Source organism: Physella acuta, unplaced genomic scaffold (assembly GCF_028476545.2).
Source record: "Physella acuta isolate Inbredline_101_S28 unplaced genomic scaffold, ASM2847654v3 ptg000064l, whole genome shotgun sequence".
Lineage (NCBI taxonomy): Eukaryota > Metazoa > Mollusca > Gastropoda > Physidae > Physella > Physella acuta.
In genome coordinates this window covers 156,312-174,725 of record NW_026731584.1, presented here as the reverse complement: position 1 = coordinate 174,725, position 18,414 = coordinate 156,312, and the positions used below count along the sequence as shown (strand labels likewise).

Genomic DNA, 18,414 nt, shown 5'->3' with positions numbered 1-18,414 from the left:
ACTGTAAAGGGCTGGAGTTGATGCGTTAGACTGTAAAGGGCTGGAGTTGATGTGTTAGACTGTAAAGGGCTGGAGTTGATGTGTTAGACTGTAAAGGGCTGGAGTTGATGTGTTAGACTTTAAAGGGCTGGAGTTGATGTGTTAGACTATAAAGGGTTGCCGTTTTAGACTGCAAAGGGTTGATGTGTTAGACTGTAAAGGGTTGATGTGTTCGACTGTAAAGGGCTGATGTGTTAGACTGTAAAGGGCTGGAGTTGATGTGTTGGACTGTAAAGGGCTGGAGTTGATGTGTTAGACTGTAAAGAGTTGATGTGTTAGACTGTAAAGGGCTGATGTGTTAGACTGTAAAGGGCTGGAGTTGATGTGTTAGACTGTAAAGGGCTGGAGTTGATGTGTTAGACTATAAAGGGTTGATGTGTTAGACTTTAAAGGGCTGGAGTTGATGTGTTAGTCTATAAAGGGTTGATGTGTTAGACTGCAAAGGGTTGATGTGTTAGACTGTAAAGGATTGATGTGTTCGACTGTAAAGGGCTGATGTGTTAGACTGTAAAGGGCTGGAGTTGATGTGTTAGACTGTAAGGGCTAGAGTTGATGTGTTAGACTGTAAGGGCTTGATGTGTTAGACAGTAAAGGGCTGGAGTTGATGTGTTAGACTGTAAAGGGCTGGAGTTGATGTGTTAGACTGTAAAGGCCTGGAGTTGATGTGTTAGACTGTAAAGGGCTGGAGTTGATGTGCTAGACTGTAAAGGGCTGGAGTTGATGTGTTAGACTGTAAAGGGCTGGAGTTGATGTGTTAGACTGTAAGGGCTAGAGTTGATGTGTTAGACTGTAAGGGCTTGATGTGTTAGACAGTAAAGGGCTGGAGTTGATGTGTTAGACTGTAAAGGGCTGGAGTTGATGTGTTAGACTGTAAAGGGCTGGAGCTGATGTGTTAGACTGTAAAGGGCTGGAGTTGATGTGTTAGACTGTAAAGGGCTGGAGTTGATGTGTTAGACTTTAAAGGGCTGGAGTTGATGTGTTAGTCTATAAAGGGTTGATGTGTTAGACTGCAAAGGGTTGATGTGTTAGACTGTAAAGGATTGATGTGTTAGACTGTAAAGGGCTGGAGTTGATGTGTTAGTCTATAAAGGGTTGATGTGTTAGACTGCAAAGGGTTGATGTGTTAGACTGTAAAGGATTGATGTGTTAGACTGTAAAGGGCTGGAGTTGATGTGTTAGACTGTAAAGGGCTGGAGTTGATGTGTTAGACTGTAAAGGGCTGGAGTTGATGTGTTAGACTGTAAAGGGCTGGAGTTGATGCGTTAGACTGTAAAGGGCTGGAGTTGATGTGTTAGACTGTAAAGGGCTGGAGTTGATGTGTTAGACTGTAAAGGGCTGGAGTTGATGTGTTAGACTTTAAAGGGCTGGAGTTGATGTGTTAGACTATAAAGGGTTGCCGTTTTAGACTGCAAAGGGTTGATGTGTTAGACTGTAAAGGGTTGATGTGTTCGACTGTAAAGGGCTGATGTGTTAGACTGTAAAGGGCTGGAGTTGATGTGTTGGACTGTAAAGGGCTGGAGTTGATGTGTTAGACTGTAAAGAGTTGATGTGTTAGACTGTAAAGGGCTGATGTGTTAGACTGTAAAGGGCTGGAGTTGATGTGTTAGACTGTAAAGGGCTGGAGTTGATGTGTTAGACTATAAAGGGTTGATGTGTTAGACTTTAAAGGGCTGGAGTTGATGTGTTAGTCTATAAAGGGTTGATGTGTTAGACTGCAAAGGGTTGATGTGTTAGACTGTAAAGGATTGATGTGTTCGACTGTAAAGGGCTGATGTGTTAGACTGTAAAGGGCTGGAGTTGATGTGTTAGACTGTAAGGGCTAGAGTTGATGTGTTAGACTGTAAGGGCTTGATGTGTTAGACAGTAAAGGGCTGGAGTTGATGTGTTAGACTGTAAAGGGCTGGAGTTGATGTGTTAGACTGTAAAGGCCTGGAGTTGATGTGTTAGACTGTAAAGGGCTGGAGTTGATGTGCTAGACTGTAAAGGGCTGGAGTTGATGTGTTAGACTGTAAAGGGCTGGAGTTGATGTGTTAGACTGTAAGGGCTAGAGTTGATGTGTTAGACTGTAAGGGCTTGATGTGTTAGACAGTAAAGGGCTGGAGTTGATGTGTTAGACTGTAAAGGGCTGGAGTTGATGTGTTAGACTGTAAAGGCCTGGAGTTGATGTGTTAGACTGTAAAGGGCTGGAGCTGATGTGTTAGACTGTAAAGGGCTGGAGTTGATGTGTTAGACTGTAAAGGGCTGGAGTTGATGTGTTAGACTTTAAAGGGCTGGAGTTGATGTGTTAGTCTATAAAGGGTTGATGTGTTAGACTGCAAAGGGTTGATGTGTTAGACTGTAAAGGATTGATGTGTTAGACTGTAAAGGGCTGGAGTTGATGTGTTAGTCTATAAAGGGTTGATGTGTTAGACTGCAAAGGGTTGATGTGTTAGACTGTAAAGGATTGATGTGTTAGACTGTAAAGGGCTGGAGTTGATGTGTTAGACTGTAAAGGGCTGGAGTTGATGTGTTAGACTGTAAAGGGCTGGAGTTGATGTGTTAGACTGTAAAGGGCTGGAGTTGATGCGTTAGACTGTAAAGGGCTGGAGTTGATGTGTTAGACTGTAAAGGGCTGGAGTTGATGTGTTAGACTGTAAAGGGCTGGAGTTGATGTGTTAGACTGTAAAGAGTTGATGTGTTAGACTGTAAAGGGCTGGAGTTGATGTGTTAGACTGTAAAGGGCTGGAGTTGATGTGTTAGACTGTAAAGGGCTGGAGTTGATGTGCTAGACTGTAAAGGGCTGGAGTTGATGTGTTAGACTGTAAAGGGCTGGAGTTGATATGTTAGACTGTAAAGGGCTGGAGTTGATGTGTTAGACTTTAAAGGGCTGGAGTTGATGTGTTAGTCTATAAAGGGTTGATGTGTTAGACTGCAAAGGGTTGATGTGTTAGACTGTAAAGGATTGATGTGTTAGACTGTAAAAGGCTGGTGTTGATGTCTGACTCTGGAACTTCTCTCTCCCTGCCCCAGACTGCCAGAACTGTGCAGGGGACGGCAGCTGCAGTCAGTTCACACGGGAGTGCAACAAAGGCTGTATTCCAGGCTTTGTTGGTGACACCTGCGCTGAAAGTAAGTTTAATGGGGTGAATGGTGACACCTGCAATGATAGAAAGTTAATGGGGTGAATGGTGATACCTGATATGATAGAAAGTTAATGGGGTGAATGGTGATACCTGATATGATAGAAAGTTAATGGGGGGTTAGTTTTATCGCCTGTGGTGAAAGAAAGTTTAAAGGGTTAGTGATGATACCTACTGTGATAGAACGTTTAGCGGGATTGATGTTGACATGCGATGTGAGAATGTTTCGTGCCGACACTGGCGTTGAATCTTTAACAGGTTTAAGGGTGACACCTGCATTAAAAGTAGGTTTAACGGGCGGTGTTAGTGGTGACGCCTGCATTAAAAGTAGGTTTAACGGGCGGGGTTAGTGGTGACACCTGCATTAAAAGTAGGTTTAACAGGCGGGGTTAGTGGTGACACCTGCATTAAAAGTAGGTTTAACGGGCGGGGTTAGTTGTGACGCCTGCGGTGACAGTAAGTGTAACGGGAGTTATTGGTAGTTATTGTTTACTTATAAGTACATGCTGTACGTATCCCAGAACACATACATATATATATATATATATATATATATATATATATATATATATATATATATATTATATATATATATATATATATATATATATATATATATATATATATATATATATATATATATATATATATATATATATATATATATATATATATATATATATATATATATATATATTCTAACGGTGTGTAGCGGATGAGATCTCGTGGTTTCCTGCATTTGTTGCCATGCTAGTCATCATCTCTGTGGTAGTTGTGTGTGGAGAGTTCTGTATAGCAAGGACCAAGAAGAAGAAACCAAAGAACCCCGACACGGAGCCATTGGCTGAGGCCACTGAGGGTCCCCAGGCGAGGATAGAACACAAACATGAACCGGAGTCAGATGAATAGAGCTGCTCGCTCTATTTCACTCCAAAAAACTGTTATCTTTGATTTTTATCTTGTTTACTGCTTAACAAGTATTGCTATGATTGCTTCTTGGTTTTATTTTTTATATTTAATCTTTAATTTAAAAATTCTTTGTAAATATACAAAGGCCTTTTTACTTTGACCTTTTCACAGTCAAACTTTGTTATCCCTGAATTCTAAACACCAAGAAGACATTTTGTTTCTCTAATGTGTTGTGTTCATTCTGAACACAACACAATATTTCATATTATAGTAAACGAGCCGACCCGCGGCATATCATACGCGGCTATTTAGTTTTTTTATTTTCTACTTTTCAGTAATTCATAATTTGTGAATTCGACAGTACCAATGCTGCCACTGAAAATATTTGCTTTAAAACACTATCAGTAGGTCGTTAAGGACGATACTACCCCCACCCTCCTTTCCACCAACCTCTACCCAACCCCTCCCCCCCCCCCGTGAAAGCAGCCTCCTCTTAGTTACCTCCCCTAAGTTTCAAACTAAATTATCTGCCCCTAGTAACCGTCACTAAACCCGGCTTTACGATTGTAAACATTTAGAGTGAACCAAAGCTTACCAGACCATGTAGGGGTGGGGTGGTAGGGAGCGCGCTTACAGCTTGTTTTCTAGCGTCTCCAAGAAGAGAATTATATATATAGATATAGTTGTATGGATAAGTTACCAGAGCTGTCGTTTTGATTGCGAGATACCCAGCGACCCTCTGGAATTCATTACGCTAGATTGTCCCACCATAATTAAAGTTAAGTCTTAATAGTTGATTTTTCTATTACACAATAGTAATGAGGTTGTTCTTAGAAGATCTAGTTTTAATTAGTTGTTACGTATTCTTTAAGAATTATTTTTACTGACGTTGTACATTAGTTAACTAGTTTCTAATACCAAATGGTGATCAAAATTCACATACAATTTCTGTAAACAATGAGTTGAGTAATCTCATTCCACTCTGTAAACAGATGCAACTCATGTGATTGTTCCTTGTTGTGTTGACGATGGCTAAGTGTAGCTGTTGTTTTTTTTTTAATTTTCTATAACTTCTGAATGAATAAAATTACGGATTTTTTAATCAAAACTGAAACTTATTGATTATTTCATGGAATCACTTGAAACAAAATGATCTGTTATATTGTTTTGTCTATGAAAGTTCTTTATTTGATGTGTTTAGTTGTGTATGATTGGATTTATTACGTGAGAATTGCTTTACAGTGGAGTAGTAATCTTCCGTCGAGATACGACTCAGCTTTATAGATATAACTTGACTTTGTGCTCTTTACTTCTATTGAATGCAAAGGACTTCAACCATACTCTTCCACTGTGTGCGGTCCCCAGCTGTGTGTGTTGCATTCTCTCTAGACATCCCTGCAGTTTATTGTTCTTTGAGAAGATTCCGTGTCCAGGTCCTGCGCGCCTTACTGCAGGTTTGACGCATTGCGTCATAAGTCTCCTATGTGGAGCCTTGGTTCTTCCGAAGACTGGGGCCAATTCAGATCTAGTTTCTGTGATAATACTTTGTTTTAAGTATTTTGTTTTTCTTACTTTGTTTTAAATATTTTGTTTTTCTTACTTTGTTTTAAGTATTTTATTTTTCTTACTTTGTTTTAAGTATTTTGTTTTTCTTACTTTGTTTTAAGTATTTTGTATTTCTTACTTTGTTTTAAGTATTTTGTTTTTCTTACTTTGTTTTAAGTATTTTATTTTTCTTACTTTGTTTTAAGTATTTTGTTTTTCTTACTTTGTTTTAAGTATTTTCTTTTTCTTACTTTGTTTTAAGTATTTTGTTTTTCTTACTTTGTTTTAAGTATTTTCTTTTTCTTACTTTGTTTTAAGTATTTTGTTTTTCTTACTTTGTTTTAAGTATTTTATTTTTCTTACTTTGTTTTAAGTATTTTGTTTTTCTTACTTTGTTTTAAGTATTTTCTTTTTCTTACTTTGTTTTAAGTATTTTGTTTTTCTTACTTTGTTTTAAGTATTTTCTTTTTCTTACTTTGTTTTAAGTATTTTGTTTTTCTTACTTTGTTTTAAATATTTTGTTTTTCTTACTTTGTTTTAAATATTTTGTTTTTCTTACTTTGTTTTAAATATTTTGTTTTTCTTACTTTGTTTTAAATATTTTGTTTTATGTGGACGAGTCGTTAGCCCATGGCACAACCTCGAAGTTGGAGGACAGAGCACAATGTTATGGCCCCCTCCTAAAGGACCAAAGCACAATGTTATGACCCCTACCCACAGGACCAGAGCACACTGTTATGGCCCCTACCCACAGGACCAGAGCACAATGTTATGGTCCCTACCCACAGGACCAGGGCACACGTCTGGTCCCTACCCACACACCTGCTTGAAGCACTAGGTTCCCCCCTGCACACAAGCCATCGCAACACGCCAAGGCGGTGTGCTATTAAGGTTGACGTTTAATGATACAGAAAACAAAACTATTTTTATCCGGAGTTTAAAAAGACGAGTCAGACACAAACTGGAGTTTCTGGAACGAAGAGCATGTAGGAAGAGTTGAGGGAGGTGGGTCTAAAAACTGTGACGTGGTGTTTTGTTGGTATTCGTTGCGTATGGTACAACCTCGTACCCATAGGGTGGGAGTTGGATCAATTAGCCTAACGTCGTTTATGGAAGACACTTTACTAACTAGTTGTTTAACCATATGAAAAAGTGTTACATTGTCGTTGATAAAAAGAATAACCCAACACAATAAATTACACTATAGTAATCTACACTTTCAAACAATCTAACCTAACTAACCAAACAATATAACCTAACTAACCAAACAGATCTAGATTTGGCCATCGAACTACATAAATCAAGCCACACAACGAACATAGATCTAGCTCTAACAATATTTCACAACAAAAATTACAATATAAAATAACAAATGTATTTTATATAATCATCCATACAAAAGTGATCACAGACGTACAATCAGATATAGATGTATATAATAAGAAAAGTATCCTTGTAGAGTCTGACATAAATACGGCAGGTGAAGTAGAGTTCACCTGTTGTTAATATTCATCGCATATCTTCGTCTAGCTAAAGATACATCTAATACAAGAAGTGATCGTAAACAGGGCTATTTAAAACAAGTATTGAGATATTGCAGACAATCATACAGTGAGTTCAAGCAGATCTGTACTCTAGATCTGTACACAGGCAGGTAGTTTGATCCAGGTGTATCTGTACATTGATCTGTCTTGTAGTTGAATATAGTCTCTAGAGGTACGTAGATGGGTTTGACATACCCTGAATTTCGATGCCTTTGAAAACAAAGGAAACTAATTATAGAATGACAATCTTTTTAATAATAATGTCGATATATTTACATGTTTTCATCATACCACCTACTTTACCATACATTTAATGCATATAAATCACAAATACCGAGTAAATGACTGTTGTCTTTTATTTTATGACAAACGTATATTTATAGATATTGTAAACTAGGTGTTGATTTTTCAAGCAGATAGTGTAGTTAGAATATTGTTTGGGTTACAACTGAGGTTTAGGTTAAGTATGTTTATGCCTAAATTTTGATGCGTTATTGTAGACGAAATATGCTCAATATATCATATCTGGTTCAATAGTTCTGTTATAAATATAGATTTTTTATCTTTTCAGCATGTCTTGACGTGTTTTAGAACTCAACTAATTGATACATCACAGGTAATAGAATTTAGCAATTATGTAAAGACGTTTTCCAAACTCTCGTTAAATTACAAAAATCTATGCATGGGAAAAGGAATATAAAACTTATTTGAGTCTATCAATTTATAATGTAAAACTTCTTAATTTATATCATCTTTAAAATAAATAGGATATTTTTGAAAAACTTGACACAAATCTGACCTATAAATTATTTTTAAGTTAAATATTATAGAAAACTAAAATATGCTTCAACTTTCACGAAGTAGTAGTGTACTTATAATCTTAAAATAGACATTAATACGCTAAAGCTAAACATAACGAGATGGAGAAATTTCTATTTTACATCGGCAAGTGTCGTTTTACTTTGTGAATCAAGCTACGATTTGTGTTTGTTGAAAAATAAACCTGCCGCAAGTTGCCTAGTAAGAACAAGTGGCTGAGCGAGACCCACTTCAGAAAAGAAATGTCGATGAAATGAATAAGCTAAAAATATGCAATGCTAAAAACCTTTTATAAATAAGAACTATGCCCAGAGGCGTTGCGAGGCTGGGGAGGGGGTGACACCAATTGGTGTGGGTGGGTTGGGGTGATACCAAGGCAAATAAAATAGCAAAATATATAGAAGAAAAATGCTTTCTGAAAGGTTGCATTGTTAATTTTGAACTCGAATAATGTGTTGACAAATTCACGTAATTTGTCAAAATGGGGGGGGGGGGTGTGGGGGGGGGGGGGGCGACACCAATGGTATATATATATATATATATATATATATATATATATATATATATATATATATATATATATAGCCTATAATTTTTTTTATTTGGTGTGGAGGGAAGGGAGTGACACCATGAGGTGCCGCACCGGGTGTCTCCACTGACTATGCCAAGTTAACAAATATTACAAGCAAATATATTAAACTAGCTGTAACCAAACCTAATAATTTTGGAAACGTGGAGATTCGTACCTGAAATTCCATCCTGAGCCGAACCTGACCGCCAGGTGACAACCTGCGCATGGCTGGTTATTGCTACTGCAGGTGTGGTGGCTACTGCAGGTGTGGGACTCGGGGGAGTCAGCTCTTCGTTGTAATCTTTCACCAGCTTTGGTATTCTGACAGCGTCAATCAGCCAGCCAATACCTAAGAATCCTAGGGTAAAGATGTACAACACCCCCCAACCAGGGCGGTTTAAATAGAAGTTGTGAGCGCCCAGTAATCCAAGCGTCAACCATAGAAGGTAAGCTTCCTCGAGTACCAGCGTCTCTGGGGATCTCTTGCCTATAATCTCATCGTTAGCACGGGATACCAGCCAAGGCATGCGGATCAGATCGAGCACCCAACCTAGTCCAAAAACGCCCAGAGAGAGTTGATAACCTACCGACCAAGGACTACGGTTCAAATACCAATGATGAATCCCAAAAAAGCCTCCGGTTATACAATAAAGATAAGCGGTGTAAATATTTTTCTTCGTTCGCCTCAGTATAAGTTCATCTTCGTTTTTCATTTTCACTAATGTTGGTATTTGGTACAGATCTCTAATCCACGCTATTCCCAAACCGCCCAAACTAAATGTATACCGAATAGCCGTGCGTCCGTTACCCAAATAGTACTGGTGAAACCCAAGTAACCCAAATGGCAGCCATAACATGTAAGCTTCTGAAACCTTCCATAATTGTTTTCTTTTATGTGGGTAATTATACTCTCTGACCAGCTCTGGGATACGGAACCAGTCGACGAAATAACCAACTCCTAGAAGTCCAAGTGTGCACGCATAAAGTTTACCCCATATGCGGCGCTTCAGGTAAAAATGATGCGCTCCCAGCAAACCAAGGGGAGATAACGCTAACACATAGGCTAAAAATAAACTTTTTTTCTTGATAGGTGGACTGTAGCGAACTAGGGACTCAGGCAGGGGAGAAAATTGGTTTTGTCCATGGTGGTCTGCATTAGGATATGCAATGGTGTTTTCTGGTATATGTCTGAAAATATAAGTTATTATTTATGCATAGAATTTGCCCAATAAATTTTTGTGACTGTTTATCCTACAACATACCTACCACGACAGTGAAACAAAAATGCCGTCACAGTATAATTAATCTACCACTATAGTATATAAAATCTACCACCAAAAAAAAAAAAAAAAAAAAAAAAAAAAAAAAAAAAAAAATCTACACCCTGTAACCCTGTGACAGACCTACCACCACAGTATCCTATAACCAGTGTTTATTCCAGACATTTTTCTCCGGGGAGGGGGCACTTGAAATTTTCGGGGGGCGGTAGACTTTCTTCGGGGGGGGGGGTAGATTTTCTTCGGGGAGCCTCTACCCCCTTAAGAGATGCCTGGAAGAAACACTGCCTATAACCCAAAAATAAACAATGGGCACCTAACTAATAGCATTGCGAGGTCTTATTTGGCTGCCCACAACAAGTAATTTCATACCTTATGCTTAACAATTTCACCATTGTTTAAACAACGTCGCTTGTCAAGGGCAGTGAAGAATTTTTCTCTGAATTAAAACTCTCTCAATATCTGTAGCAACAATAATTAGTGTGTGTAATTTTGAACATACATACAGAGGCGTAGCGACCCTCCCAGCTCCCGGGGCGAACTTTCAGTTTAGCGCCCCCATATATATATGTATATATATATATATATATATATATATATATATATATATATATATATATATATATATATATATATATTTATAACTACTCTTACCTTTGGTTTGGATTCTAGAAATATGTTTCGTACACAGACCATCTACACGTCTTGGAATGCTCCATATTCTAGAAATGAGTCTGGCAATTGTTCTAGTTACACCACGTTCAAGTTTCAATTATATTTTGATACGTCTAACAGCATAACAATGATTTTAACGTGCCCAGTACAAGAATGCCGCGCTAGACTGAATATTTCGGTCAAACAATCCAACCAGGAAGTTACCCTTAGCAAAACAAATGACGCAAGCGTCTGCAGTCGCATTTGTCATCACTGTTGCAGGGAGATCATGTGATTGAGCCATCATTCCTGCGAGGTTAGCCAGTAGTGCCGGTATAAAAAGTCGTGACAGTAAGGAAACGCCATAATGTTATTTCTCTCGGGAAAAATCCCCTTAGCCAGTACACAAAGTATTCACGGTTAGCCTCTTGACTAACCAGAGATGATCGCCATGAATTGAATCAACAAAAATTTACAAGCTTTTATTTAGTTCGCAACGTCTGTTCGTTCGTTTGTTTGTGGGTTTGTGGCAAATCTTGTAACTTAATTTTGACCCACTTCGAATGCTGCGATTTTGTTCAAAATTTCCAGATACGTTCGACTTCGATGACAATACAAGTCTATTTTTTTTTATTTAATTATAAGTTCAATTAGTCATTAAATATAATTTAACGGTTTCAAAAGTAAGGAGAGATAACAAAATTAAATAACTCGATAGATTACTAATTTCAATAACAGAAGGGGAGATAAAAAAGCAAGACGCTATCAGGGTAATAGTCTGATAAACTGTGGTTCACGAAAATGTTTACAATCGTAAAGCCGTTCGATCTGGTGAAGGCTGTTAGGGGCAGATAACTTAAGTTTTTAAGTTATTTGAAACTAAGGGGGGAGGGGGTGGAGGGTAATAAAATCCACTTGATCTAATTGCTGTAGTCTGTTAACTGTCGTCACAGACAGCTGCTTTCACTAAGGGGGGGGGGGCTTCTTTCACGAGCTACTGATAGTGTTTTAAAGCAAATATTTTTAGTTACAGCATTGGTAGAGTAGAATTCATAGATTATGAATGACTAAAAAGTAGAAAATAAAATATGTAATAATTATCATTAAAAAAGTTTTTTAAAAACCCACGTTTTCTGATTGAACTAAAAGGTAGAAAATAAATGCTATACATCACAATAATGCAAGCGATCACTCTACTATAAGCGATCGCAAACTGCGTGCGCATTATGACAAAAAATGAAAAACGTGGTGCGCCGAAGTAAAAGTTTTTTTATCGGTCATTGTTAATATAAGATGTAAAAGTTATATTACTATTGATTAGATAATACTATTGAGTTTTATTAGGGAGCTTGTAGAGAGTCAACAGTATTAAAAACTGTAAGAAAATCACGGCGCCCCTCGTTTTTCATTTTTCTTCCCTGAAAATTTCAGCGCGCTAGCTAACTGGGAAATGCCCGAAATTTCGATCGCAAGATTTGATGGAAAAACAAACAGACGCGAAAGCAAGTTAAAGAAAACGTGGGAAAAAGATCTCATGAGCAACCGAAGCTTTTATGAAAGAAAGAAAATTAGTTTTATTTTCTTATTTTCAGTGCATTTAATTAAAAAGCTTGCAATTAGACATTTTTTTTATATTTGTTTCATAATTGTTTTCTTTAAACGTACAAAAATATTCTAAAACTACACAATAGTCGTAGAAATGATCTTTTACTAAAATTCACGTAAATTCAAACATTTTTTTTAAAAACGATGTAACAATCTTGAAACTTCACATATATGACAGAACATAGTATAGAATGTTCAAGCATATTAAGTAATTCATACTTCACATCACCACAGCATTGTAGGATACATTCAGTGGCTGACTATGAATAGACAGTTTTTAGCTTGTCTGTACTGTAAACCTTTGTATAGTCTGGTAGTTTTAATCCATCCATCACTGTCTGTACTGTAAACCTTTGCATAGTCTGGTCGTTTTAATCCATCCATCACTGTCTGTACTGTAAACCTTTGTATAGTCTGATAGTTTTAATCCATCCATTACTGTCTGTACTGTAAACCTTTGTATAGTCTGGTAGTTTTAATCCATCCATTAATGTCTGTACTGTGATCACGTCGAATGGCCATGTAGCTTAATACAGTAACTCGAATGACGTGGATGGGTTTGACATACCTTGAGTTTCAATGCCTTAAAAAATCAAACAAAAAAGTTATAAAGTGAAAATAATATCGATCTTTTAATTATTCAGTCCTATTTTCGTGAGTTTTCGTCATGTCTTTAAATCAACATTCATTCGATGCACATAGATCATTGGTACAAGAGTCAATAATTCTTATCTTTATCCTAAGACAAACTTGTAAGTGCGGAAATAGTAAATAAAAACATTTACAAGCAATTAATGTAGTTATAACATCGATGGGGTCACAAGTTCAGGTTTTTAAGAAAGATTAGAGTGCAGGTCAAAATTTCTATACTGATATAAGCGTTGCTATCAAAGAAACACATAGTTATCGCTATTAGTTCAGTGCCATGTATATATATATATATATATATATATATATATATATATATATATATATATATATATATATATATATATATATATATATATATATATATATATATATGTATATATATATATATGTATATATATATATAAATATATATATATATATATATATATATATATATATATATATATATATATATATATATATATATATATATATATATATATATATATATATATATATATATATATGCTGAAATTTCTCTGCACGTCTTAACGCGTTTTAGTAATAAAGTAATAGATATCTAAATTACATAAAACTGAACAATTTCTTTATTGGTGCGTTCTTAAAAGTATTAACTTGACACTGCATAATACAAGAATCTTTTGATATACGATCTGTCGAGCGAACGATATTTAGCTTTTAAGTTAAATGGAAATGAGCGGATTCTTTAAAAACAATCACCCCGACAACAATGTCCATCGGAGCTATGAAATTACATTGTCCTAACTCATTTCCACAACATTTTAAAACGATTTAGTAAAGAATACTGAACAGCAGCATATAACGTAAATTATATTCATAAAATTTAGTACTATTCCATAAAAGAATGGATAAAATGTATCATAGACGAATGTAAATGGTACTTGAATTAAAAAACGTAGAGAGATAAGCAGCTAGAAGTTGAACGAAATGAAGCTCATTCATCGTAAACCTCCACTACCATCTTCCGAAATCTTAAATCGGTTGATCTCCAAAGTAAATACATATTATAAAACATTTTTAATGCTCCTTTATTATGTTTTTATACATGACACATAGATGACATTGTGTCATGTATAAATACTTTTCTTATTAGAACAAGATGTGAAATAAAACAATTCTGGGATTCTTTTGGGGCTGGAACGGATTAACAGCATTTCACATAATTCCAATGGAGAGAAGAATTCTTTGACATACAGCAATTGGACGTGCGGCAAGGTAACGGCAGAAACTATATTCGTATCTCGAGGTACCCACTATACTCGTTAAAAATAACACTAATCTAAATATTAGTAGTCCCTGTGCACAGAAATGCCATTTAAAACCGTTCCAGATATATAATGTAAAACTTGATAAATATTATGTGTATTAAAAAATATCGATAAGTAAAATAAAAAGGAGTATTTCTGGAAAACAAATGACATACGTAAGAGTGCTTATATTTTAGGCTTTTAACAAACAAGGATCTGTGAGCCTTAACTAGAAATTATCTGTTAGTTAAGTAATATAAACTAATACAATAAAATATCCGAATTTACGTGAAGAAATAGTGTATTTAAAATTAAAGTATACAAATATTTAAACAACAAAACTACATCTATGGGGCTTAGGAAAACGACTCTTCAGTTTTCAAACCCGAGACGCACCACATCGTGAATGTTCTCGGTCTGTGTGGATGAAACTTCACCTACTCGCTTTTTGAATCTTACATCAAGTGAGCAGGCTAGCACTTACTAGTGTATAAGAGAGAATTATGTATGTGTTACAGTATTATATTGGCGAAGTTTTTAAATTATTTTTTTTGGTAAGAATTATGCTCAAGTAACAGGTATTACAGGTGAAAGCTATGGCAATTTATAAATTATTATACGTGAGTACCATTAGAAGCTTTTAAATATTAATGCGGAGCTAGATGTGGCAAAGCGTGATAAGGAGGGTAACATGGACGAGATTCTTACCTGAAATTTCATCTTGTGCAGAAAGCGACTGCCATGTGAATACCTGTGAAAAGCTTGTTGTTGCTACTGTAGGTATGGGGGCTACTGTAGCTATGGGGGCTACTGTATGTGTTGGGGCTACAGTAGGTGTGGGGGCTACAGTAGGTGTGGGGGCTACATTAAGTGTGGGGGCTACTGTATGTGTGGGGTCTACCGTATGTGTGGTGTCTACTGCATGTGTGGGCGCTACTGTAGAAATGGGGGCCTCTGAGGGACTTCGATATGCAAGCTTTTTGTTAAAATCCTCAACCAAATATGGCAATCGCACAAAGTCAACCAACCAACCGATGCCCAGGATACCGAGGGTAAAAAAGTAAAGGATCCCCCAGCACACACGATTCAAATAAAAGTGATGAAAGCCCAGCAAGCCAAAAAAAAACCAGAGCTGGTAGGCATCTACGATACACGCTGTGCCGGGTAATCTCTTCCCACTAATCTCATCGTTTGCATGCGACACTAACGATGGTATGCGGAAAAAATCCAGCACGCATCCCAGTCCCAGAAACCCCAGCGTTATTTGGTAAAGTATTGACCAAGCGGAACGCTTCAAATACCAGTGGTGAATCCCAAAAATACCGCCTGTTATATAAAGAAGATAAGCGATGTAAATGCTTTTCTTTTTATATTTTCGAACAATTTTCGGTGTATTTTTAGTTTTCACTAAAATGGGTATTTTGAAGAGATCTCTGATACAAGCAAATCCACAAAGTCCAAAGGTTAATGCATACGTTATACCCCGACTGTAATGACCCAAATAGAAACGATGAAACCCAAGTAACCCAAATGGCAGCCATAAAATGTAAGCTTCTGAAACCTTCCATAATTGTTTTCTTTTATGTGGGTAATTATATTCTCTGACCAGCCATGGGATACGGAACCAGTCGACGAAATAACCAACTCCCAGAAGTCCAAGTGTGCAGGCATAAAGTTTACCCCATATGCGGCGCTTCAGGTAAAAATGATGCGCTCCCAGCAAGCCAAGGGGAGATAACGCTAACACATAGGCTAAAAATAAACTTTTTTTCTTGGCAGGTGGACAGTAGCTAGTTAGGGACTCGGGCAGAGGTGAAAACTTGTCTCGCACATAGTAGGTTGAAGCAGGGAATGGGGGAGTGGCATTAGTTGTTCCTGGTTCTTCGGTGATGCTCGGTGGCGGCTCCCTGAAACCATACAATATGTTATTATTTTAATATGTGCTGTAAGGGATTGATGGGACGGAGTAGAGAGCTGGACTGCTGACCCGTAAGTCTAGAGTTCGAATCCTGGTTCAAGTCTGTAGACCGTCCCTCTCAGTGTTTCTTCCAGACTTTTTTCTCCGGGGGGGGGGGCACTTTAAATTTTCGGGGGGGGGGGAGGGGCGGTAAACTTTCTTCGGTAAAAAAATTTTGGGGGGGCTTTGCCCCCCCTTCCTCCCCGAAGAGATGCCTGGAAGAAACTCTGGTCCCTCTGATGGATACCTAACTCACGTTAGGGAAAGTAAAGGCGGCTGGGCATAGTGCTGACCACACTATCTCTTCATATGCCGGGGTCAGAGAAACAGGTGAACTCTACTTCACTTGCCCCATAGACCGTAAGGTTTGAAAGGGAAACTTTACTTACTATAAGGGATTGATTGTGCTATCTGCGAGCTGGGATATAAGTAACGAATCCACTTTAGATCTAGTGATCTATTGGGCTGATGAGGTAGAGTTCATGTGTTTATTGATCTCGGCATATAAAGGGAAGGTGTGGTCAGCAATATGCCCACCCGCCTTTACTTTCCCTGAGTTAAGTACCCGTCAGAGCTGGGTGGACTCAGGGACGTTCTATTGGCTCGGACCCTACTTCGAACTCGAGACTTTCGGGTTAGCAGCCAGCGCTCTACCTAAGCGGCCACACCGTCCCACAAGCGCTGGGGCACACAACTTAAAATTTAAAAATGAGACTACGTTATGCCGATGAAATTTAATTTAATGTCATAATTTCTTAAAGTGCTAATTTTAAATTTTATATAAATACATGCATGAAGAGCCCCCAACCAATAAATAAAACAGCATTCAGTAAATAAAAAAGCATTTGGTGTAACCAATAGACTTCATTTAGCATACAAGTAAAACTCGAACGGTCGCTAGTCATGTCATGCCTTCCTGTATGAATTGCGAGCTTGGACCCTAACGCAGACCTCCAGAGAAGAAGCCAGGCCCTGGATAGGAGATGTCTACGTAGACTTCTAGCTATCTTATACAGAGACCAAATAACTAATGAAGAAATCAGTAAAGTTATCACTAATGCGATTGGTCCATTTGAGAGGCTACTGATCACAGTCATAACAATAAAATTGAGTGCTATGGGCATGTCATTGTCGCACGAGCCAATGGCATGTCCCAAACAATAATGCAGGGTATTGTGCAAGTAAGGACAAGGATTTGAAGTAAACGACATCAAAGTTTGGACTAGGCTGCCCGTTACAGAACTAATCAGAGCAGTTGAAGAACGAGACAGATGGTGCAAAATTAAAAGGAAAAACAGCTGAGGTTCCCAAACTACTGAAGGTTAAGGGATGATTGAGTGACAAATTAACAAATATCAAATGTAGAAAAAGATTTTTAACGATGAGGTCAATAGCTCTTTAACAATAAATGTTAGCGCTATCGTGGAACGTGCTAAAAATAAGGACACCTAATTTATTTTCCTATTGGTAACAAGTTCTAACGTGTCTATAGATACATCAAAACAATACTGCACTAGACATGACAGCCAGGGTGACTTCAATACATTTACCAGAATTATCACACCTGTCTCAGTGTCAACAAGTTCTTACCTTATGTTAGACCATTGCGCCATCTCAACTATAATATCCAGCCAGGTTACGTAATGAGCTGTTGCATTAAAAACATCGTCTTCTCAACATCTAAACCAATTAAGTAATATATATATATATATATATATATATATATATATATATATATATATATATATATAGTCTTATATATATAGTCTTATATATATAGTCTTATATATATATATATATATATATATATATATATATATATATATATATATATATATATATATATATATATATATATATATATATATATATATATATATATATACTATATCTTACCTTGACTTAAATGCTTCCTTAACTTTTCCTACCCAACTAGCCAGCTATCATGTAACTGTGCTAGAAAGACGACATCCAACCTTAATGTTGCCCCACTGAATCCGCAAGTACTTAGCATTAATATTAATAAGCATACGTGCTACGCTTTGATGGATAATTCGGCCGGTCGATCAAACACGGATGTTGTGTAAGCAAAACATACGACGTGTGTAGAATAAATTCTTCTGTGACCGTTGGAGCGAGACGGCATGGTTGAGTGATAGCGGGTGTACATTTAGCTGACAAAAAAAGTTCCCATTCGTATCTGACAGTCTATGGGGCAGATAAAGCAGTGGCGTAGCGAGGAGGGGGCGGGGGTGCGAACTACACCGCTTGACACCATTTAGAGGGGGTGCCACCAAGGCAAAAAATAGCAAAATTTATAGAGAAAAATGATAATTCCACTTAATTAAGTGATTAATTCGAGTGTTAAATAGTCTTTTAAGAGCAAATTTGACAAACCCCGACAAGGGTGGATGTGGGGGTGTAAATCGAAAGTTTGAGGGGGGGAGGGGACGAAT

General features: G+C 37.2%; 2 protein-coding genes and 1 long non-coding RNA gene across 3 annotated transcripts; all 3 read right to left on the bottom strand.

Annotated features, from left to right (window-relative positions):
• Positions 1-7,014: 7,014 nt before the first annotated feature.
• On the bottom strand, positions 7,015-10,218 carry LOC131951020 (uncharacterized). The gene is made up of 3 exons (XM_059313280.1): positions 10,196-10,218; positions 8,722-9,734; positions 7,015-7,366 (listed from the first exon to the last, which is right to left on the bottom strand). The coding sequence occupies exons 1-3, from the start codon at positions 10,216-10,218 to the stop codon at positions 7,323-7,325; spliced, it is 1,080 nt and encodes a 359-aa protein (XP_059169263.1). The 3' UTR covers positions 7,015-7,322.
• A 1,947-nt stretch (positions 10,219-12,165) lies between these two features.
• LOC131950978 (uncharacterized) lies at positions 12,166-14,840 on the bottom strand. Its single transcript, XR_009388376.1, has 2 exons — positions 14,710-14,840; positions 12,166-12,665 (listed from the first exon to the last, which is right to left on the bottom strand). It is a non-coding gene; the product is annotated as an uncharacterized LOC131950978 (long non-coding RNA).
• Positions 14,841-14,842: 2 nt separating this feature from the next.
• LOC131951012 (uncharacterized) lies at positions 14,843-18,028 on the bottom strand (the record flags this gene model as incomplete). Its single annotated transcript, XM_059313269.1, has 3 exons — positions 17,855-18,028; positions 17,549-17,638; positions 14,843-15,908 (listed from the first exon to the last, which is right to left on the bottom strand). Coding segments are annotated over exons 2-3 (1,089 nt in total), but the record flags the coding sequence as incomplete, so codon positions are not given.
• Between the last annotated feature and the right edge of the window lie 386 nt (positions 18,029-18,414).

Coding starts and splice junctions, on each gene's coding strand:
- LOC131951020 (XM_059313280.1), bottom strand. CDS start 10,218: ATGGTGAAATTGTTAAGCATAAG. Junction 9,735..10,195: donor GTGAAATTGTTAAGCATAAG/GTATGAAATTAC, acceptor TTATATTTTCAG/ACATATACCAGAAAACACCA. Junction 7,367..8,721: donor GGCTCAGGATGGAATTTCAG/GTACGAATCTCC, acceptor TTGTTTTCAAAG/GCATCGAAATTCAGGGTATG.